The 24,514-nt window shown below is 38.8% G+C and overlaps 1 protein-coding gene across 1 annotated transcript in view; it reads right to left on the bottom strand.

Moving 5' to 3' along the window:
• The window catches only part of LOC103046862 (dematin), a 37,798-nt gene that overhangs the window by 12,087 nt on the left and 1,197 nt on the right, over window positions 1–24,514 (bottom strand). The window contains exons 2-6 of the mRNA XM_007247109.4: window positions 5,818–5,866; window positions 2,772–2,824; window positions 1,339–1,419; window positions 1,014–1,151; window positions 86–130 (exon numbers count right to left, since the gene is read on the bottom strand). Of these exons, the coding sequence (XP_007247171.3) occupies window positions 86–130; window positions 1,014–1,151; window positions 1,339–1,419; window positions 2,772–2,786 (279 nt within the window). The 5' untranslated portion in view covers window positions 2,787–2,824; window positions 5,818–5,866. The remainder of the gene's footprint in view (window positions 1–85; window positions 131–1,013; window positions 1,152–1,338; window positions 1,420–2,771; window positions 2,825–5,817; window positions 5,867–24,514) is intronic.

Below are 24,514 nucleotides of genomic sequence, written 5' to 3'. Positions count from 1 at the left end.
CTCCACTGCAAATGACCAGTAAAAAAACTGCGTAACTGCGTAAATTAGATGTATTAGATGTTAACTGTGCATGAATGATTCTTACCTCAGGAGAGGGAGGAGGGGAGAGAGAGCGCGGAGACAGTGACTTCTGAGAGAGAGAGGTAGAGAGAGATCATAGAGAGAGAGAGAGAGAGAGAGTTACAGAAACAGTGAATGAGAGAGGTAGAAAGAGGTAGAGAAAGAGAGGTCAGCTGTTGTGCTGTTGGCAGGTCAGTGAAATTTCCAGACATTTCCACAGACGGGTTTACAGAATTAATGAAGCGTAAAGGTTTCATTACAGCAAAACAAAAAAGGAAATTACACTGTGATTGCCAATCTCATTGTGTGCGTGCGTGTGTGTGTGTTGTTCTCTGTTGTCCAGGCAGTCTGCTGGAAACAAAGTGAGACATCAAACTCAGTGGGAAGTCAACCAGTTCTGTTTCATCACATTAGAGGCACAGTGTGTGTGTGTGTGTGTGTTTACATAAGTGAATCTGTGTATGTGTGAGAATCTCACACTTACACACATGTAAGGCCATGGCAGCCAAACCAACAGCTTTCAAAATGAATTAGAAAGCAAAAGCATCATACGCTTAGACTACAGTATTACATACAGCCACCTTTCTATGAACAATGTCCGGCCAATTTATCAGAAACATTTTTATGGTCGGCTCCTATATAAAGTTAAGTTGTGAGGCAGTTTAAAACCCTACAGACGACACTTGGCATGTCTGAGGTTTTAGAATAATAGCACTTACAGTTGGCTGGGGTAGCATTAACAGCCACACCATAGCAGCCATAGCCATTTATAGGCTACAGTCAATAGTTGTTATCGTACAAAGTGCACCTATAAGATAGGTGTTTCTGATAAACTGGCCATAGAGTCTTTAATATATACATTAATGCAGCAGGAATATAACACTACATTCAACAGCTAAAGCTCAACATTTAATTATTAAAGTAAATTTGGTTCAAGTTTGTGTGTGTGTTACCTCAGAGCGTTCCATTGGTGTGTAGCTAAAGTGCGGTTCATACATCATCAGGTCCGGTCGCTCTATGTCTAGAATGGCCTTATCTTTAGGAATGGCGGCCAAGTCCTTATAGCCGATCACCTGATTGTCCATTTTGGCCTTAAAAGGAAAAAAATATAGAAAGACTGAAGATATATATTTAAGCGTCCAATGGTTCAATCAGTAATCATGGTGGTGTATAAAACTATTGCCTTTACAACCATTAAATAATTCTTGTTTAGGATGTGTAAGACAGTCAATGGGTAAAGAATATTAAAAACCTGCAGACTTGGAATTCACCACTTACCACAATAGTGACTGCTGGAGATCCCGGCATGGCTCCTCCCCTCAAAGTACACACACTACCTGGGGAGGTACGGGTCGGCTGCTGCTCAAACACACACACACACACAAACACACAATACTAAAATTGTCATAGACACTCAATAAATAGATAAGTAGAACAAAGTAAAAAAAAAATCAAAGCTACATATTTAACATTAAATATTTTCATTTATTTATTGAGGAAAATGATCCAATGCGAAATAACTTTAGGGTAACTGGTCACATTTGTGTTAATATGGTGGTAGTAGTAACAGGGTCTAGGCCTGTTGTGCTGCACCTGGGCCAGAAGGGGCTTGTTATTACCAATTATAGCTGCAAATATTCCAACAGAAAATATTGTATGAGGATATCTATCTGTGAGCTGAATCTTAAGTGAACGTGGGTCATACAGCAAGACAATGACCCTAAGAACACAAGTCATTCTACCAGAAATGGTTAAGAAGAACAAATTTCTTCTTAACTTTTCTCAAGTCCTTAAGTCCTTGAAGGACCAGAACCAAGGAGGTAATGCGAGGAAACCCACCAACGTAACAGAGCTGAAGCTGTTTTGTATGAAAAAATGGCTCAAATACCTCCAAGCTGATGCAGATGACTCAACAGTTACCGGGTCACACCAGATACTGAAAGCAAATGTGCACAAACTTTTGCCACTCAGAGATATGCAATATTGGAACATTCTTCTCAATAAATAAATGACCAAGTCTACTGGTTTTGTGTCATTTGTTTAATGTTGACTTGGTTCTTTTTTACTTTTAGGACCTTGGTAGGACATGGTAATTACATGTATATCTAAATATATGTTGCAAATATGTATACACACATAGAATACAGTAACATCAGAGATGGTATATGTGATACTTTTACAGCTCTGGAAAAAAATAAGAGACTTTAAATTAAAAAGACACTTAAAATAAAAAAACACTTAACAATTATGAGTTTCTTTGATTTTATCAAATTGAAAGCCTCTGGAAAATAATCAAGAGGAAGATGGATGATCAAAGCCATGGAACCAAGCTGAACTGCTTGAATTTCTGAACCAGGTGTGGCGTAAAGTTATTCAAAAGCAGTGTGTAAGACTGGTGGAGGAGAACATGCCAAGATGCATGAAAACTGTAAAGCCAGGGTTATGCCACCAAATATAGATTTCTGAACTCATACAACTCATACAAATAAATGCTCTAAATGACAATATTTTTATTTGGAATTTGGGACAAATGTTGTCCGTAGTTTATAGAATAAAGCAACAATGTTCATTTTACTCAAAGCTATATCTATACATGGCTGGCAAAATCAAAGGAACTGATTCAGAAACTGAAGTGGTCTCTTAATTTTTTTCCAGAGCTGTATATATTTATCCTAACTATTGTGCTAAGGCACATGGTGGATGAACGTTACCTTTTGCATCATCATTTGGGATAACAGAAAGGGTTCCTCTTGATGAGGTCACACTGAAAGAGTGAGAGAAAAAGAGAAAGATATGCATGTTTGAGATGAGATCTTACATAAACATACCCACATACAGATCACTGAAGATAACACAGATACAGCATGTGGAGCCCACACTGATTTCTAGTTGCTATAACAACCTTGGTAGTCTGTAGGTAGCATGGGCTGTGTGGAGAACCGGGTGGCGTGTGGCTAAACTCAGCATTTTCATGATTAAAACTCTGAGAGAAGAGCTGCTGTTGTCTATGAGCTCCATTATGATGTTTCTTTGTGGGCTTTTCTGGCTTTTTTAGCTTTGCGCCTCACAAAAGCTTCACTGGAAAGCTCTGAGAGCTTTTGTGCTCTTTTGAAAACCTCAAAGCTGTAGCTGAATATTCTCCAGGGTTGTAGAAAAGCCCCTGAAGCAAGGCTTTTTTTTACACCAAGCGAAGTGTAAACATTACTGTAAGAGACTGTAAGAAGGAATTCTGTGAGGTAGCCTATAGATAACATCGCCATTAGCAAGGAAGCAGGAATAGTATGCTAGTTTTAGCATGCTAATCCTCTCCATATGCCCCAGATGTTTGTTCACTGTAAGCTACTTTGGGCATGCACACACACACATACTGTACAAACACACACACACCAACACACAAAACACTGAACCCACTACCCCCAGTCTGGAGCCAGTATGCATCAGGGTAATGGGCTAAAACAGGTCAGCTTGTCTGGATGTCAGTGCTAGCTTGTTGTTAGCATCAGTGTGGAGGAGGTCTGGATAGACATTGACACGTTTGAAAATGAATATCTACAAATATACTGACAGTACTACATACATTATTTTTAGTATATTTATCTAATATGTATTTTAAGCTGAACACAGTAGGCACAATAAGGCACAATCGACTTCAATAATATATTTAATAATCGTGATAATGTCTATTGTGGTTATTTGTAGATTTGTTCACATATATAACAGTGAACAGTAAATATTTAAAATATATATATATTTCCCTATTTAATTAATCTATGATTAATTAAAATTGTTGTTCTTAAAAGGGTATAAATGGTTTGTTATGCTGTTCTATTATCAGTATATCAGTGCCATTTATTGGTCTTAAAAATTACAATAATATCATTTATCTCAATAATATCTGGAATTATATATATCGACCACAAAAATATCTGATTGTGACAGGCCTATAGTCAGATAAATAGACTGACAGTCAGTCAGATAAAAGTAAGGGATGTAAAAAGAATATGAGGGAGTTGGGAGAAAATATATGAATAGAGAGAGAGGGAGAAAGGTATAGTATGAGTGACATTACACTCCTTCAGTCAGTTTAGTCATTATCACCCTTCCCCCAGTGCACCACTCGAAGGAATAAGTGTGTCAGCAGCACCCAGTAAACCCCACACAACACACACACATAAACACAGAGGCAACTGGGTTGTAAAATTGAAATCTCAAGGCAAGAAGAAGAATGCATCAATTTGGGAATGTTGGAATATGTTTAATAATGTACAAACTTAACTTTTGTTAAGTAAATAAATTAAATAAATGTATTAAATATTAAATAAATAAAATTAAACAAATACATATATATCCAAGATTAAAAATGTTTGTATTCATTTCTGTGTATTTTGTGTCAAAATGTTAATACTTTTTAAATCAATTTATAAAATAAAATAAAAAAAATGGTCAAATATTGGTTTTATTTAAATATATCAAATTCCTAAGTATATTTTTATATTTTGACGCCATAGAAGTCAGCTCAATGTGGCCTGGCTTAGAGGAGCTGTGGTGGGCATCCCTTATTTTCATTTCTGAAAGGCGGCAAGTCTACTCTCACACTACTCCCCACACTCGTTAGCGAAGCCCAGTTTACAAGTGCCAGGGCACTAAGGAAAGCAAGGTGAGCGAGTTGTTAGCCCAGACGCTAGCAAAAAAAAAACAAAAAAAAAACATTAGCCTCATACAGTGAGGACGCAAAAACACGACAATATGTATTAAAATATTGAATGTATTAAAAGTAAATTCAGATTATGACAACAACAAAAATGCTGTAACTGTGACTGCAGCCCAGTTAAAACATCTCCTCAGGCTATATATTTCTTCACTTTAATCCACTTTGACTCTTGAGCAAATCTTTTGGGTTGGGGTCAATGAGCAAACACTGCAGACTTTTTTTTTCCTCAGAGCTCTAAAAAGCAGCAGTGTGTGTAGCTTCTGCTGGTCTATTCTTGTTTGCTAACTGCTAATGCTAACAATTGTGCTTTATTAACACAATGCATAGTTTTAATTGTGGATGCTAATTGTTAGCAAAGCAACCCAAATTGTTAGCATCTTATACTTTAGCATTATGTGTGAAAATTAGCTTGACAAACATTCTGGTTCTGGTTCTGATAACATTCGTCTATCCAGGAACGTTAGTGTTATGTGAGAAACATTCAAATAACGTTGTGATGCAAACCATTATTGTGTCAAAGATATTCAGAGCGTTCCTAAAACATTATTTTTGTAATTTTACAGGCTAACCTTTCTGGAACCTTTTTAAATGTTGGTAAACATTCTTTTAACATTGTCTGTTAGCTGGGTTGACAATTTGAATGTTATGTTAATGTTGCTATATGCTAAGCTAACACAGCTGAGCTGAAGTATAGGCTTGCAACCTCTAACTACAATACCAAACAAACCAGGACCTGCTGGCATGTTGTAAGTTTGGGACTGTTTGGAAGTAGCAGAGTACAGTTTAACTAGCAGAAACTGTTACATAATTGTGTTAGGGAATAGGGAATTTACATCATGAATTTAGTTTAATTTTAAAAGAACAGGTTTATGTGGATATAAAGAACTGGAAGTGAGCAGCAAGGCTTATTAATATGAACATTAGCCAGTGAGAGACACTTGAAGAGTTTGCCATCTGTTGTTTCAGAGAACAAAAACAAATAAATAAGTACAGAATTTCTTTAAGCTTTGAAAGACAGAGACAGGTAGCAGTATTAGCTTACTTACCTCAGTCAGTGAGGAGGTTCATGTCCGAGATGAACAGGCCCAGTTCAGCCTGAAACGCAGAAAAGATGAGATTATAAGCAAATAAAAGCATGACAAAGAATCGTTACATAATGAATAATGTTTAATTAGATTTATTTCTGTATAAACATTTGAGGTGACAAGCATCTTATTCATCAACTAATTTAAGTCACATTACGTTTCCTCAAACATTTCAGTTCAATTTGCTGGTCTATACAAATTCAGGAGTGAGAAAGAGAGCCGACAGATGCATTTTTACGCTTGACTCTGCGCATAAATTACATGGTATAAAGTTCAACATCACTTATGACATCATTTACTAGCTATGTCTTCACAAATCAACTGTTTTCCAGCTGAAATAGGCACTGTACACTGTACAGGGTTAGCTGTGCTAACTTTAAGCTTTAGCATTTGTTTGTTTATTCAAAGTGTTCTCTGTGTAAATGTCACTCATATGTGACTAGAGCAGCACTACTGAGGTAAGTTTCTGACTAAAATTGCACTGCTTCAGTAAATTCTTAATAGCACTCCTGAGGTAAATATATTGTGCTTTGCTGTTACATCTGCTGGCATATTAAATAAATATTTTTTTAAATCGTAGTTTGTTTGTTTTTTCATTTCTTAAATAATAAAAATATGCCAAATATGTTTATTTCAGTGCATCTGTAGTACACCCCTCCTACTGGTCCTTTAATGTGAGATGTGTGAAGTGAGAATGGATCTCTGTATTGATCTGCACTGTGATCTCACTTTGTCTCCTGAATTATTAACTTGTGAGACCCTGCACTCACGCCTAACCCTGCACTCACGCCTCTCCTGAGGCCTGCTGTCTCTACTGTTGAGTAAGACTCAGATATTAGACTGCAAGAGCCTAATGAGGAGCTTTCACTGGCCACTTTATTTGAAACCCTTATCTTAGTGCTTTTACGCACTGACCACTTTATTAGAGACATCAGCTTTAATGCTTACACTCATTGACCACTTTATTAGCACCCCCTGAGGTTTCCATTCTCTGGCCACTTTATCAGAAACCCCAACCTCCTTGTGCATCAAGACAATGGACACTTTATTAGAAACCCCTATCATTTTGTGCTTTAATACACTGGTTACTTTATTAGAAACCCTTGTCGTCTTGTGCTTCCACTCACTGGCCACTTTATTAGAAACACCTAACTCCTTGTGCTTCTACTCATTAGCCTCTTTATTAGAAACCCTTATCTTCTTATGCTTTCACTCACGGGCCAGTTTATTAGAAACACCTACCTCCCTTTGCTTAAACTTGCTGGCCAGTTTATTAGAAACACCTAACACTTTGTGCTTCCACTCTCTGGCCACTTTATTATAAACCCCAATCTGCTTGTCTTTCCACTCTTTGGACATTTTATTAGAACCCCCTGTCTCTTTGTGCTTTCACTTTCTGGTCACTTTATTAGAAACACCTACCTGTTCAAGCCTTTACTTATTGGCCATCTTATCACATCTTATAACTCTATGGCTCACATAAGTATCTATAAGGTCTCACTCTTTTTTTATAACATTAGATAACACACACTGCCTGTCACTTCACACACTTGCAGCACCCCATGTTTCCTCTCTGAGTTAAGGAACAGCTTTTGTTCAAAGCTGCAATTCTCTGGGATTATTTATAGCTGCCTCGTTACTGGAGAACCGAGCCGTCACTCCGTGACTAAGGAGAGCCTTGTTTCAGACTATTCAAGTGTGCTTCCTGCACTCCCAATCTTCCTCAATGCTTTTGAGCTTTCATTAATCATCATTTTTTCTGTAACATAATGCACTGATGTTGAGGAGACGTTTACTGCCTATCTTGAACCTTAGGGTGAACTTGAGTGACATATTCTTTTACAGTGGCCCCATGCACTGTAAATCCAAATGATTGGCTGATTCTTAGTTAAACTAATATTGGTGGTTACTTTGACAGCCTCCTGTTCTTTCACTAAAGTCCTGACCTATGAGAAAGCTTGTGTATCTATACCACGAGAACATTCTTAATTGGACAATTTTTTCTTTAGTGTTTAAACCTTTAGTTTACACCAGAACTGAATACTGTGATTAAAACCATTACTGCAACACTGCAGAGACCAAAAGACCAAATAATTACTTAATTCGAAAACAAATTAAAAGACGTTTAAAGCCTTCCGGACTCTTCACTAGATACGAGGTATGCTTTTTAAACATGTCAACCTGGTCAGGACCCCACAAGACCACCACAGAGAAACTATTATTTGGGTAAAGGGTCATTCTCAGCACTGCAGTGACACTTACATGTTGGTTTTTATATTTTAAATACCAAAAGTCACTTCTGGACTGAGAACAATCCACCAACAGCGTGGGTAGTGTCCTGTGACCACAGATACATGAGCAGAGGATGACCAAACACAAAGTACACAGCAGCAAATGGGCTTCTGTCTCTGACTTTACATCTACATCGAGTAGAGTGTTCAAAAACACCAGCAGCACTGCTGTGTCTGATCCACTCGTACCAACACAACATGCACCTACCTTATACACATCACCATGTCAATGTCATTGCTGTGCTGAGGATAAACCACCACCCAAATAAAACCTGCTCTGTGGTGGTCCTGACCATTAAAGAACAGGATGAAAGGAGGATAATACCGTATACAGAAAAACGGAAGAAGAATTAAAGTAAGGAAACTACAGTGTGATTATATATGCCCATTGAATCTGATAAACTGGATGATGTGTGTAGAAATATGTATAAACAAGAAGTCATAATGTTATGCTTGATCGCTGAGTATTGTTATCGCCTGAAGCAAAAACACCCCACCTTAAACGCACACGAATACAGTAGTAGTATGAGACAGTAATTGTAATGTTTATTTACATATGCGTACATACTTGTAAATATACACCTTATGACTATGACTGTATGTACAGTAAATTCAGCATTCATTCATCACACACCCACACACACACACACAGTCCGGAACCTTCTGTGCAGAAGGTGCATATTCTCTCTCTTGCGTGTTCCCCACGTCACTGTGCAAAACTGAGGAACCGAGCCCTAAAAATATCCCTCTGCATCGGCCAGTGTGTGTGTATCTCCCAGTGTGTGTATGTCAGTGTGTATGTGTGTGTGATAAACCTTCTCAACCCTCACAGTCCTCTCCCTACCGTCTTACATAACATCACACAGCCGTTGCTATGGCAAAGGAGACTTATACAGTCCACCTCCCTGAACAAGCAAAACTCAGCCTAAACGCTGTACCCTCAGGCTACAGCTCAGCTCTACAGCTCTACAGGCTGGACCCATCTTATACTGTAGGCCTTACAGGCCTCTAAAGACATTAAGATGTTCTGTAGTCAGTTTTATGTCCATGTTAGGAACTAGCTATTTGATGGAAACCAGCTTTTAAACCTAAACACGTCATAATATCCCAATTAAATGTTGCCATATGTATCAACACCATGTATCAACATTTACAGTACATTTCTGATCCAAAGTGAAGTTCTGTATCCAAAACTTCAACTGTTCTGGTTGTGTATATGGCTATTTTTTTAGCCTTACTACCTCTCACTGTAAGTGAAAATTCCTTCACCATGTTTGAAAGCTTTACCCTACTGTGGCTAGCTCCCACTGTGAGTTAAGGCTGATATGACATGGGAAAAGTTATTAAGCTACACATACAGAAGTGGTGTCCTATTGTATGGGGTCCTGCCGCCATGCCAGACATCTTAAAATAAAGTTGTAAAATTTAATTATATATTAATGTTTTGTGATAATCCCATCCCATGCATTTCTACACAGTTCCACCAAATATTTGTTGGTCTGCACCAAAACAAGAGCAGGACTTGTCAATTAAGATGACCAGCTGCCATTCTAAGTCACTCGATGACAGTCTGACATGACACCATTGCAACATTTTTTGCAAAGTTGATATGCTTTTAAAGGCAGTCATCGTAATGGCTGGCGTGCTTATGGTCCTGCATTATGCAGCCGTCTGCCAATGGTGCTGGCACTAACACTATGACTCTAAACCCAACCCTAATTTTAATCTTAGCCCTATAATGTGACCAATCTTGAACTCTTCCAACTGCTAGATATGCTTTTGATATGCTTCTTTTCTCCAAGGCATAGATATAACACAGCAGCAAAAATCAGCATGGAGGGTAAACAAAACAGGATTACCTTATATAGTCAGTCAGGTACAGCAATAAGGCCTATCCATGCTTAAATCACATGCACTGCTGATTCTGAAACTTGGTTTATTTACTTGTCTCACAATGTCAAACCTTACACTAAGTTTAATTCCTGACCACTCTTTTCTTGTGGGAGCAACTATTTTTTGGCAATGAGTATATAATGTGAACAGAATGGATACCACAATAATAATAGGCAGAAATATTTAAAAAGTATATTTCGCAGCATCATGCCACATAATCCCACAACTGCATTTGAAGATGACAACACACACACACACACACATAGTCAGCCCCCCTGCTTTGAGTGGCCACTGGAGGCAGAAAGCTGGTGTGTAATCTGCTCTGAGACCCAAATGACACAGATTTGAAATGGAATTGAAGCATATAATGCTTTTCACAACTTCCAATCCCGCATCCATGGCTTTAAGTACTAAATGAGATATTTTATTATGATTTGAATGCAATACTTTGCCATGAAATATACCTGTCCACAAACAAAATAAATCCAGTGTAAATACAATCTCTGCAGAAATAAACAACAGCTTGGCTATCATAAGCTGGTCAGGGTGGCATCCCTCAGAGTAGGATATGTTTTTGATATGTCTTTAAGATTAACAATTTAGCTGGCCTACCATTAATATAGCACCTGCAACCACTCAACTTAGTTAGAAAAAACAACCTATATGCTGTTCTACCATATAGATAATAAGCTAGTTCACCATTAAGACCGGCATTACCAAGCTGGTCCACAAGCAAGACCATTTAGATTACCAGCCAGTCAAGTGCTACAAGACCAGCAAAACCATCAAATATGCTGGTCTAACTTAATGATTTAACTGATCTACCAGTAAAACCAGATTACCAAGCTAGTCCACCAGCATGATTATCACAATATATATACTGGTCTCCCCAGCTAGAAGATTTAAGCTGGTAAACCTCCAGCTTTAGAACTAAATGTGGGAATTCTAGGCAGATGCCGAAATCCGATATTACACACGTATATATCGGTTGATGGCTTTAATATACTTTATTATCTTACAGAGAGACTAGATACTTAATAAAACAAAAAAGAAGCTTAAATCAATTCATTTTAAAGTAGCTAGCATCATTTTGTCCTTTTCTGGCATGCAATAAATACAACAGCAAGTATCAGTGTAAAATATCAGCCATATCAACCAACGCTGATGGTTAAAAAAAAGACACTTCATGACAGTCTGGCATGACACCATTACAGTATGTTTGCAAATGATTGAAATGGTTTTAAAGGAAGTCATCTTAATGGTCTGCGTGCTTATGGTCCTGCATTATGCATTCGTCGGCCAATGGTGCTGGCACTAACATGATGACTCTAAACCTAACCCTAATCTTAATCTTAGCCATATAATGTGACCACTCTTGAACTTTTCCAACTGCTAGATATGCTGTTGATATGTTTCTTTTCTTTAAGACATACAGATAACACAACAGCAAAAATCTGCATGGAGGGTAAACAAAACAGGATGACCTTACATAATCAGCCAGGTACAGCAATAAGGCCTTTTCTGGCATGCAATAAATACAACAGCAAGTATCAGTGTAAAATATCGGCCAAAATATATATATATATATATATTGATCGGTTGTTACCAATATGAATTCGATATCATCATACAGTTGTGGTCAAAAGTTTACATACACTTGTAAAAAAACATAATGTTATGGCTGTCTTGAGTTTTCAATAAGTTCTACAACTCTTATTTTTCTGTGATAGAGTGATCGGAACACATACATGTTTGTCACAAAAAACAGTCATAAAATTTGGTTCTTTCATAAATTTATTATGGGTCTGCTGAAAATGTCACCAAATCTGCTGGGTCAAAAATATACATACAGCAACAAAATTTGTCAATTTTGGTGATGTAGCGAGTTGTGTCAATCAAATTAGCTTCATGTCATGGCCTCTTCACTTCTTGTAAGTGATTCTGATTGACTACAGCTGTTGACTTCTCATGAGCCCATTTAAATAGGGCTCATTTGACCCAGTGATTAGACTCAGCTACAAAAGCTACAATGGGAAAGTCAAAGGAACTCAGTGTGGATCTGAAAATGCCAATTATTGACTTGAACAAGTCAGGGAAGTCACTTGGAGCCATTTCAAAGCAGCTACAGGTCCCAAGAGCAACTGTGCAGACAATTATACGCAAGTATAAAGTGCATGGAACAGTTGTGTCACTGCCACGATCAGGAAGAAAACGCAAGCTATCACATGCTGCCGAGAGGAGATTGGTCAGGATGGTCAAGAGTCAACCAAGAATCACCAAGAAGCAGGTCTGCAAGGATTTGGAAGCTGATGGAACACAGGTGTCAGTCTCCACAGTCAAGCGTGTTTTACATCGCCATGGACTGAGAGGCTGCCGTGCAAGAAAGAAGCCCTTGCTCCAGAAAAGGCACCTTAAGACTCGGCTGAAGTTTGCTGCTGATCACATGGACAAAGATAAAACCTTCTGGAGGAAAGTTCTCTGGTCAGACGAAACAAAAATTGAGCTGTTTGGCCACAACACCCAGCAATATGTTTGGAGGAGAAAAGGTGAGGCCTTTAATCCCAGGAACACCATGCCTACTGTCAAGCATGGTGGTGGTAGTATTATGCTCTGGGGATGTTTTGTTGCCAGTGGAACTGGTTCCTTGCAGAAAGTAAATGGGATAATGAAGAAGGAGGATTACCTCCAAATTCTGCAGGAAAACATAAAACCATCAGCCCGAAGGTTGGGTCTTGGGCGCAGTTGAGTGTTCCAACAAGACAATGACCCAAAACACACATCAAAAGTGGTAAAGGAATGGCTAAACCAGGCTAGAATTAAGGTTTTAGAATGGCCTTCCCAAAGTCCTGACTTAAACCCCATTGAGAACATGTGGACAGTGCTAAAGAAACGGGTTCATGCAAGAAAACCATCACATTTAGCTGAACTGCACCAATTCTGTCAAGAAGAGTGGTCAAACATTCGACCTGAAGCTTGCCAGGAGCTTGTGGATGGCTACCAAAAGCGCCTAGTTGCCGTGAAAATGGCCAAGGGACATGTAACCAAATACTAATGTTGCTGTATGTATATTTTTGACCCAGCAGATTTGGTGACATTTTCAGCAGACCCATAATAAATTTATGAAAGAACCAAATTTTATGACTGTTTTTTGTGACAAACATGTATGTGTTCCGATCACTCTATCACAGAAAAATAAGAGTTGTAGAACTTATTGAAAACTCAAGACAGCCATAACATTATGTTTCTTTACAAGTGTATGTAAACTTTTGACCACAACTGTACATCCCTACATCCCCCTCTGCTCTTCCACCAGCTCAAACAGTTGGTACCTAACTGGCATTACAATAGAACCATTAAGACCAAACCAATTTGACTAAATCATCAGACAAGTTGAATGCTGGTATATTTGAGGATTTAGCTGGTGTACCAGTAAGACCAGCTTGACTAAGCTATTCCACCAGCATCACTAATACAAACAAGTTTTTTCACTTGCATTATTAGCTTGTTGAATAAGCTTAAAATTCTTAATTTTAATGAAAACAACAACACCACAGACACTCCAGACATTTAAAGGGTTAAGAACATTAGAACGTGTAAGGTTAATACACTCTCTAACCTCATATAGGGTCAGAGTGTGTAATATATATGAGTGCTCATTAATCTGGGTCATTTAGCAGGCCTCCAGCATCCGACTGAGACTTAATTACAGCTTACACACTTACTGGATCCTTCAGAGTTCCTCCCGAATATAGAACCACAGCTAGCTGATATATTTTTTCACACATCTACAGTATGTGTACCAGTTAGAATCCCTAGTGATGTTGCATACATATTTCTTTACTTAGAGGCACACATCAACATGTTAAAAAAAAGCAAAAAGTGACACCCAGACAATAAACTACACACGTTATACTACCTGACAAAAATAATGGTACACCAGGCTAAAAAGAGGTCATAGCTACGAACATGATGCGGTACCACTTTAAAATAAGACTACATTTATAAAGGGTTTATAAATGATTTACAATTAGTTTATTAATGGTTATTAAGTAGGTTGTAAATGCCTTAAAAATAATTAATAATCAGTTATAACACATTTGTAGAAAGTTATAACTGATTATTAATGATTTTTAAGGCATTTACAACCTAATAAGAAACCATTAATACACTAACCGTAAAGTAAACCATTATAAACCCTTTATAAAGGTAGTCTTATTTTAAAGTGGTACCAATGATGCTTTTTGTGTTTTTTGTTTGATATAAACTAATCTCATAAATCCTAGGATCCTGCAGCATTTATAGGGGTATGTAGGACAAAATACATCTTGTTCTTTAGCTACAATGCTAATATAGATACAAAAAAGTGTTTTTTAATGGATCCTTTATTTTACACAGGTTTTGTGCCTGCAATCTGTACACAGCCAAAGTAAAATAATTTGTTATTGTTCTGTATCAATTCTGCTTATGTTTTTGCTTTATTTGGCCCAACACCCAACAAGCTTTCGGGTGAATTGTGTGTCTAATTTCTGAACATTGACACCTAAATGTTCAGGAAAATTACTGTTAAAGTGAACTGATTTACACAGAAATATCTGAGGACTTAAGAAAGAAGGTCGTAGATGCATGAATCTGGGAAGGGATTTGAAAAGATCTCAGAATATTTAAAAAATCTGCCATTTTACTGTGTGCAAACATATTTACTAGGGAAACAACAGCAAACATAAACAGATCAGACCATCTAGGCAAGTTCAGCTCAAGAGCACAATATATGATGTGTAAAGAAGTCAACAATTGTAAAATATCATCACAAGATCTACAGTACAGCATTTACCATCAGAAAAAAACAAACAAGCTTGATTTTTAAGGGAGGTGTGCAAAGAGCAACCCCTTTTTTTATAAGGAAAACAAGCTACTCTATGTATATATACATATATATATGTGTGTGTTTGTGTGTGGAGCTGCTTTTTGTTGCTCTGACTTTAATATCAAAGCTAGAACATAATAATAACACTAAAGTATTATGTCACTGGCACTAAAACATAATACATCAGAATTACATTAGTGTGTGTGTATGTGTGTAACTCTGTTATGTTTGAGGCTGTAATGTGATTGCTGGGTTTACAGCAAGGCCACATCATTCTCTTGTACACACACACACACACACACACACGCACACAAACACACACAGTGGGGGATTAAATGCTTTAAGCTTGGCCATTGTAATTTTGTCCCAGGGTGGCACATTACATAGATTTATTGGGTAGGGATGATAGTGTGTGTGTGTGTGTATGTGTGTGTGTGTGTGTGTGTACTTTTTTTACACTGGTGTAAATTAAGGGGGTTATATCAGACTTCATTATGGGAGGGTTTGTTATCATATTATTCACTTTTTCTCTACACTGAAGGTGTGTGTGACTATTATACCATTGCTTGTGTTTGTGTTTTAAATCAAATTTATTTTGATCAAATTAAATCAAATTAAAGTCAAATTTCCTTGCCTTTTCCAAATAATATGTACATTGTCGTGTCAGCACATTTTTTTAGAAAGATAGACGGTTTTACATCCAACCCAAATATGACTGTTGATTTAGTAGTGTGTGTGTGTGTGTGTGTGTGTTGTGCTGATTGATCTCTCTGAGCATAAAACTAAAGCCCACCCGCGCTGCTCTGCACTATAATGGCTCTCCTGATAGACGTTTATGAGGCATCCATTACAGGCCTGATTGTGTTAGAAACCTTTTTTTGGCTGCAGAGACGAACATAAAACACTGAAACACACACACACACACACTCACTGACACACACACAGTTTCATACAGAACAGGAGTGTAAATCTCAGGCTTGCAATGATGTAATTCAATTAGGATTCACTAGAAAATGGTTCTATGCCCCCCTAAACCCCCTAAACCAAATTCACCATGATTCGTGTTATGACTTTTATATGATTCAGCATGATTCTAATTATACTCTGAATGGCCATACACGCACATGAGTAACCATGATAACCTTATGTTTTTTTTTTTTACTCATGTGTGAACTGCAAAAAAAAGTGAACAACAGGAGATACAGCACATAATCGTTAAAGGGCCTATATCACATAAATACTCACTTTACTCGTTTCACCCATTTAAATAAGACAATGTTGTACACTAATATGTCAAAAGTGAAAAAAAAGTGTAACCTCTTGTCTGGGAATCCCCACAACTGTAGTTGTTGTGAGGTGTTATCTTGTGTGTGAGGTTGAACACTGGCCAGCATGCTCATGGTTTGAGCAAGACCTAATAGTGGGTGCCAAATGGATGGGATATGCCATGCCCAAAGTTGAATTGACATGTAACATTCAACCCACATTGTCACATATGTAATGGGAATATGTCATAGAAGGCATAACCACTTACAGTGGACAGCACAGTGAGTGTGTGGTAATAATCAGGACTAGCATTGTCTGGCTAGAACTGTCCATGCAAACAGACAAGCGTCTAACATCCGACAAATCACATCTGCATACAATGCATTACATATACAGTACATATCCCACAGGTCAGTGCAGTGTTGTTTTGCTTCCATGAAAAATGGCAAAAGTCATGGGACATAATACCAGTCCCAATGTCCCATGACATTTGGCATGTCAGTTTATAGACACCACTTAAGCCTAAATGTAGCCTTTCTGAATAAGGCGCAATACAGGGCATATTTGCTTTTATATATATATAGATCTCCATTTTTCACGATGTTTGATTTACTACATAATTTGAACAGAGAAAATGTCCCTCACACTGTGCCACTGTGCCATTGTACACTGTGTACAATAGAAACTTCCTATTTAATTCTAAATAATAAAGACAGGCTGGAAAGTGTTAATGTAAAAACAAATCATGACTATTAGATATATAAAACCCCACTCATGAATAATTGATCGAAGTATAATAAATAAATACATTAAAATAATGGGATATGGGCCCGTTAATCTATGACTATCATCATATGAACATACAAGTGAGTCTATAATAACATAACCACATCTATCAGTGTATGGGTTTCTCACACACTCACACAGGCTAAATTCACTGCTCACAAGAGTGGGTGTAGTGTGGACAAAGCAAACAAAACAAGATCATTTTTAACCTCTTTTTTAAAATCCAGCTCCACACACACACACAAACACACTATGGCTGTGCTGGTGCTTCACACGGGCCATCGTTTCCTATCTTGTGCTTCTACGTATTGCCCATTTTTTTTTAGAAACACTGTCCGTGTACTTCCACCCACAGGCCCCTTTATTAGAAACACAGCTGCCCCAATCACAGCAGACGCACAGACTCAGTGTTGAGAACTTTCTAGAAGTTGCGCAGAATAAAAAAAACCCTGTCTCGTCACATTGTGCCAGACTGACTTATCTCGGAGGGACAAGATAAGGCCACACCCAATCTGGAAACTGTCACCCTGGATACACTCCTGTGATTGGCTGGTGGAGTGCACGCCTCACCTCGGAATGGCCTCAGGCTCTTTTTTGCAGCTCACACACTCTTACAAACACTTGGGGCAAAACATGAGCAAGCTGCTAATGGAGATAAGAGGGGGTACAGCAAGAGCCTCACACAAACACACATAAACAGAGTGTGAAGTTCTTGCTTCTGTGGTGCTTAACAGGAGCATGATGCTAACTGAAGGCCTGAATCATCACCCAGTCTCCACAGACAGTGAGAAAGGGGTCAGTTGTCTTTAATATGCTTGCTATTCTTAAAGGTTAAAGTGACGGTCTGTATGTTTTGGGGATTTGGGGATCTCTGTGGTGAGAATGTGTAATTGCATAAAACATTTCTTGCCAGTAACTTGCCAGCTCTAATAAAGGCTGAGTTTGCTGTTTTGATACCTCCATGTTTGCAGTAGCTTTCATACCAGTGCCATTAGCAGCGCTGCAGTTGCTCCGTTAACCAGCAAAGTGATGTGGCCAGAAAAACTCTCAGGAAAAAAGACCACTAGATTAAATATATTTGGCTTTATATTATTAAAATTATTTTGTTATGTCCACACCTTAAAAGAAAAAATCACTTAAAGGCTGCTGCTTTAGGAATGACAGAATCTCTGATTAGGCCTCAAACGTACTTAAAATCAATACACCCCTTATTTACCCCCCCTTCCTCCATCAGCTACCATCCATCCTTCAGCTCCCCTCCATGTCTCATTCCTCGCCATTCATGCCTGCACAGGTCTCTTCCCTGTAAAGCTATCCCTCTCATTTTAATTAAAGCTCCTACAGGAGCGGCTGTGCAATCTCCTCCATCGCATTCTGGGGTCACAGGTGAAGAATGAACACACGGAGGGTCAAACATAAAGCCTCTGTTCTCCTCCGGCCTGTGGTCAGGGGGGTTTAACTCAATCTTGTCGGATTATGCTTTCATGTCTTTCTCTTCCCCATTCAATGTATATAAATTACCAAATACCAACAACATGGGCTGGAATGTATGGGTATTAAAAACATTGAAAATTGAAAATGTTTGGAATATAATCAAGAGGAAAATGGATGATCACAGCCATTAAACCAAGCTGAACTGCTTGAATTTTTGCACCAGGAGTGGCACAAAGTTATCCAAAAGCAGTGTGTAAGACTGGTGGAGGGGAACATGAAAACTGTGAGTAAAAAACAGGGTTATTCCACCAAATATTGATTTTAAAACTTTATGAATATGAACTTGTTTTCTTTGCATTATTTGAGGTTTAAAAGCTCTGCATCTCATCATTTTTTTATAAAAAAAAAAAAAATTATCAGCCATTTCTCATTTTCTGCAAATAAATGCTCTAAATGACCCCATTTTGTATTTGGAATTTGGGAGAAATGTTGTCCATAATTTATAGAATAAAACACCAATGTTTATTTTACTCAAACATATACCTATAAATAGCAAAATCAGAGAAACAGATTTAGAAACTGAAGTGGTCTTTTTTTTTCCAGAGCTGTACTTCTATCCTTTTGCTTCCACTGGACACTTTTTAAGAGACATTCTATACTCCACTTCCACTTTAGATCTCTGAGACCTCTCTTAAAAATGCTGAAACACAATAAAATTTAAATAAGAAAGCTCTGCCGTGTTTTGCTCTCATGGAAACGCAATTTATTACAGCAACTTGCTACTCCTTGGTGGTCCTAAGTGTAAAACTGGATAGCCATTTGTTATGTATTTAGTGCGGTTCATTTGGAAGGAATTTGACATTTATTTTCAAGGCATTTGGCTGAGGCTCTTATCCAGAGCTACACAGGTAGAAGAATGTAGGGCTAAGGGTGTTGCCTAAGGACTCTTACTGGTGTAGCTAATTGGCACATTTTCCCGGCTAGAGAATCAAAGTCTGCCACAAGGAATGCCATCCCATTACAAAATAGTTCAGTGGTCAAGAACAAGAATACGCAGTGACATTGATGGAAAGGACCAAAAGCTGTTGAAGTACACACAGTGCCCTCTTGTGTAAAATCTTGCAACTTTACAAGCTAGGTCCAAAACTTTTAGAAACCTCACTAAACAGGTTAGCAATATCACCAGCCAGTTTAGTGATTTTAAAAACCAGATTAGTGATTTCACTAGTTGAGTTAGCAATCTCACTAGCTGCGTAAACAAGCTTACTAGCCAGGCTAGCAGGCTCTCTAGCTCAATTTATAACAATGACTACATTTCCTAATACCTAGTTCCCTAACCTAAGTGATTTTGAATGTTGCAAAAAATAGCCAAGTTAGTGATCTCATCAGCCAGTTTAGCAATCTTAATAGCCAGGCTAGAGATATCTCTATCTTAGTTAACAATCTAACTAGAACATAACCTACTCTAGTTAACTAGCTGGTTAATCAGCTCTTTGATTTTGGCCGTGCTGATCATCTCAGTATCCGGGTTAGCAAACATACGGTGGTCATCCTGTTGCTGGGTTAGCAATTTCATGTTTGTTGACCAGCTTGTTGACGCTGGTTAGATCATGTTTGTAGAGCTGCTAAACCATCAAACTAACACAAAAACATAACCTATGCTGGTCAAGAGCTAAGCTGGTTAAATAATGTGTATGGTCAGACTGTTTTCAGCAGAGTAGCTTAGAGATCTCCTTGAGCAGGTTAGCTGGCTCGCTAGCCCAGTTTAAAGGTATATTTATTGCCCGCCAAGTGGTCCAGCGGTCTAAAGTGCTGCCACTATGAGCGGGAGGTTGCAAGTTCGAACCCCCGCTCATGCAGCTTTGCCATTAAGCTGCCAGCACTCAGAGGGAGCATAATTGGCCCTGCTCCCTCCGGGTGGGTAGATGGCGCTCTCTCCCCACAGCACAGGGCGTCTGTGAGCTGATGTATCAGAACCGAGTCGCTGTCAGCAGCAGCTCAAAAAGAAGTGGTGGCTGACTTCACATGTATTGGAGGAAGCATGTGTTAGTCTTCACCCTCCTGGTGTGTTGGGGCATCACTAGTTATAGGGGGAGTCCTAAAGTCCTAATGAGTGGGTTGGGTAATTGGCTGTGTAAATTGGGGAGAAAATGAGAAAAATTTGAAATAGAATTATTTAAAGGTATATTTTTTAGGATATTTATTAGTGTCTCTGTCCCTGTCCCAACATCATTGCTTTTGTATGTCAGTTCATGATTGTTTACACAGTATTTCCAAACTTAAGGACAAATAAGAGCCGTCATGAAGGTTCGAACAGAGTAATAGACACACTTTACAGTGGGCGCTGAGCGTTCTGATGTATTGTGGTTCTGAAAAGTTTCCCGAGAGTAAATCCTACAGAGATTGTTTTTGATTAAAATGCTGTCCAACAAGACAGGCACCTTCGAAGTGACTAGTTACAGCACTACCTCCCAAATTGATCTCTGTTTTGTTTGTGTTCTGGGCTAGACAACAAAGAGACCGATGTACGACTAAAGCTTTAAAGCAAGATGAAGATCTACAATTTTCCCTTAGGCAAAGTCATCTGCTAGTGTGGGCTGCGGGCAATCCCATTTATCTTAAATAATGACATACAGTCTCTTTTATATGTATGTGTGTGTGTGTTTGTGTGTACTATAACAAAATGCTTTCTGAGCTGTGACTGGAAGACTTGTCAGTATAATTAATGTACTGTGCTTTACTGGGGTCTATAAACCATTACACATGCTTAAATGTGACTAACAGTGTAGTCATATATTGATCGCATCACTCCACCAAATCTTGTAAACGGGTATACAGTAGATTTCACTTGAGGATTATTAACTAAATCATTAACTTTTTTCATGGTAAATGACAAATATGACGTGACATTAGCAATCTGTTACCTCCTAATGATTGCGTGTGACAAGGGTGTGTGTAATGGGGGCTGGAGTCCAGGACTACACTGAGGTAAGTGACTGTTTCCGCTTTCAGTGCTTCAGCCTACCGTCTCCCTACCACACAATCTTCCACACACTCTTCTTAAAGAGCTTACTGTATGTAACGGAAGCAAAGGATTTCAGCGTCTTACTAACAGACACCTTTGTTAATAAGCGTGCTGCCTGATGAATCATCGAAGGACAGATGGCTGTTACTGACTGGCCAGATGGCCGGCTACACGTGCACGATTCATCCATAGTCTTCCTGTATATTAACTACATACAGTACATACTGCTACATAAGCCTGGTTATACCATCTCTGTCTAAACAGGCTACCTGGGTAGCCCTAGAATGTGGAATTAATTGTATCTTCCTTGGCATAGTTGAATAATTTTTTTTCTTTGAATTTTTATCCCATTTTTACCCCAATTTTACAGAGCCAATTACCCAACCCACTTATTAGGACTCCTCCTATCACTGGTGCTGCTCCAACACCAGGAGGGTGAAGACTAGAACATGCCTCCTCCGATACACGTGAAGTCAGCCACCACCTCTTTTTGAACTGCTGCTGATGTAGCATTGCTGAGTAGCATCACAGAGCTCTCAGAGGAAAGTGCAGCGACTCAGTATCAATACATCAGCTCACAGACACCTTGTGCTGATTGACACCACCCTTTGGAGTGATGTGGGGAGAGAGCGCCATCTACCCACCCAGAGAGAGCATGGCTAATTGTGCTCTCTCAGTGCTGATGGCAGGTTACATGGACAGGATTCAAACCAACGATCCCCTGCATAGTTGAATAATAACAGTTCAATACATCAAAGTGACAAAACAGAGATATAAAAAGATCCAGTTTTCTAAAAAAATGTTAGTTATAGTTAGTTTGGACTAATAATAAGTAATTATAATAACTTCCCTCAATATTTACTAGAGATAAAGCTCTATTCAAGCTTATCACCTCCAGACCCCAGGCTATAGTTATGGGAATACCAAACTCAGTATCCAATAAAGTAAATGCATGGGAAAGCAAACATATTTATGCACTAGGCTAAAAGATAACACTAGCCAAGCTCAGCTCTTACCATCTCTTCTCTGCATAATCTGCTTCCTTATAAACTCACTGGACAACAACAACTGAAAAAAAAAACTGTAGCTAAACATATGTCAAAAGGGAAAGCCAAACCTGGCAAAAAGTGGGAGCAAGGCTAAGAGCAGGGTGGTAAACAAACGACATCTCAGCATCTATTGAACATTTGCACATATAGATTAGTGAGCCATTTGGCTGGGCCTAGATCAGACATATTAATCCACAAGGATGTCCGTAATCATAAATGGATTAAAGTCACACTCTTTTCATACAGCACACACTCAATAGCACTGTGTTATAACCATTAAAAATCTGAAAACCACACCTATGGATTCAGAGATACCCCTAGCTAAACACAAACAATAATGCTACAGCAGGTGTCATTAAACCTACATATGCGTGTATGTAACCCTGTAGTGATCATGGAGACTGCAATTACACAGATATTAATCTCCCAAGGGCCTTGGGGCATGCTCCAGGGCATGACTGTACATGCTTACATTCTAGAAATAATATGTGGTATATAAGGAAAGCTGATTACTTGCTTGCACCCTATAGACCTGCCGGTAACAGTGCGCTATTCCAGGCTTTGCAGTAGAAACCCCAGGCATTTCAATACTAATATCACAACAGCACGACTAGAAAGACAAGAAACTGGCTTTACCTTCATCCAATAGAGAGGAGGTTTCACTCACCAATAGCTAATATAAATGGCCTCCTACGGAGGCTGCCGCTGTTCTTGCCCATTCATCCAGTCTGGGAGTTAATTCTAAAGAGCAGGTGCACCTTGTTGGGAAAATACTTATTTCCCTCAACTTTCAGTAGAGCAATTTTAGGCTGTTCCACTCTTCAATGGGTCAGTAATGCTTGTCCTCCATTCAGTAAGGCTGTTCACCCATCAGTGGAAAAATGTAGGCTAGTCTGGTCATCGGTGGGGTAGTTTTATGCTCGCCCAACCTTCCCTGGGCAATTTCAGGCTGGGCCACCACTTGATTCAGCCAGTCATAGGGTAATCCAACTCTTGGCATGGCAGTTAAAGGACTGTACCCTATTTGATGTGGCAGATCTAGGCTAGTCCAATCCTGACTGAAGTTATAGGTTGGTCCACTACATTGTAGGATAGCTTTAAATGATCTAACCCTGAGTAGGCCTTAATCAACCAGTCCACCAATCAGTGGGCTGATTTTAAGATAGTCCACACTTCAACAAGCAGCTCTTATCTAGCATACCACTGGCTCAGACAGTTAAAGGCTTGGGAAATCTAAAGAGTCGGAATTAATGATATAAGCAAATATATTACTCAATACTCAATATAGTACTCAAAGGCTAGTCCAATGCAATGGCAGCTCTAAACTAGTCTACTGCTCTGTAGGCAGTTGTAGGTTACTCTGCAATTCAGGGGGCAGCTTACTAGGCAAGTATTGCCTCAGTGTGGGAAAGCTTTAAGGTAGGCTAGCCTTCAGTGGCTAGTTCTAGAGTCGTCCACTGCTCAATGTGGCATTTATGGGCTTATACGCCCTACCAGAAGCATGTAGTTTGCAGTATGTAGTATATGCCTAATTGCTAAAGGCTTTTCCACCCTGTAATGGTACATCTAGGCTAGTCAACTGTTCTGTGTGAAGTGCCAGGCTCCAATACCTCTTAGTGGAGCAGATATAGGCATGGCTACTGCTAAGTCTGGAAGTTCTCAGTTATTATACCTTAAACCCTGCATTTACAGGCCAGTACACCATTTGCTTGGGCAGTTTTCTGCTGAGTGTGGAAATTTTGAGGTGTTCCACACTACAGTGGCATATCTTAGCTGTTCCACCTTCTTATAAGAAGAGTTATATGTTAATTCCCATTTTGGTGAGGCAGCTACAGCTTAGTCCACATTTTGATGGGAAGTTACAGATTAGTCCACTCTTGCAGTTATGGATATTCCACCTTTTTGTCTTCTAGTGCAGTTATAGGCTAGCCCACTTTTTTATACTGGACCATCTTGACTAGGCTTGACTAGGCTAAACCAGTCTCACTGTTAAGAGGTATAAGGTACCGCAAACTTGTTTCTTTCTTGATGGGGCAAGTATAGCCTAGTC

Source organism: Astyanax mexicanus, chromosome 12, assembly GCF_023375975.1.
Source record: "Astyanax mexicanus isolate ESR-SI-001 chromosome 12, AstMex3_surface, whole genome shotgun sequence".
In the NCBI taxonomy this organism is placed as follows: domain Eukaryota; kingdom Metazoa; phylum Chordata; class Actinopteri; order Characiformes; family Acestrorhamphidae; genus Astyanax; species Astyanax mexicanus.
Note: the sequence above shows the minus strand (reverse complement) of the source record. Positions and strands in the feature narration are given on the sequence as shown.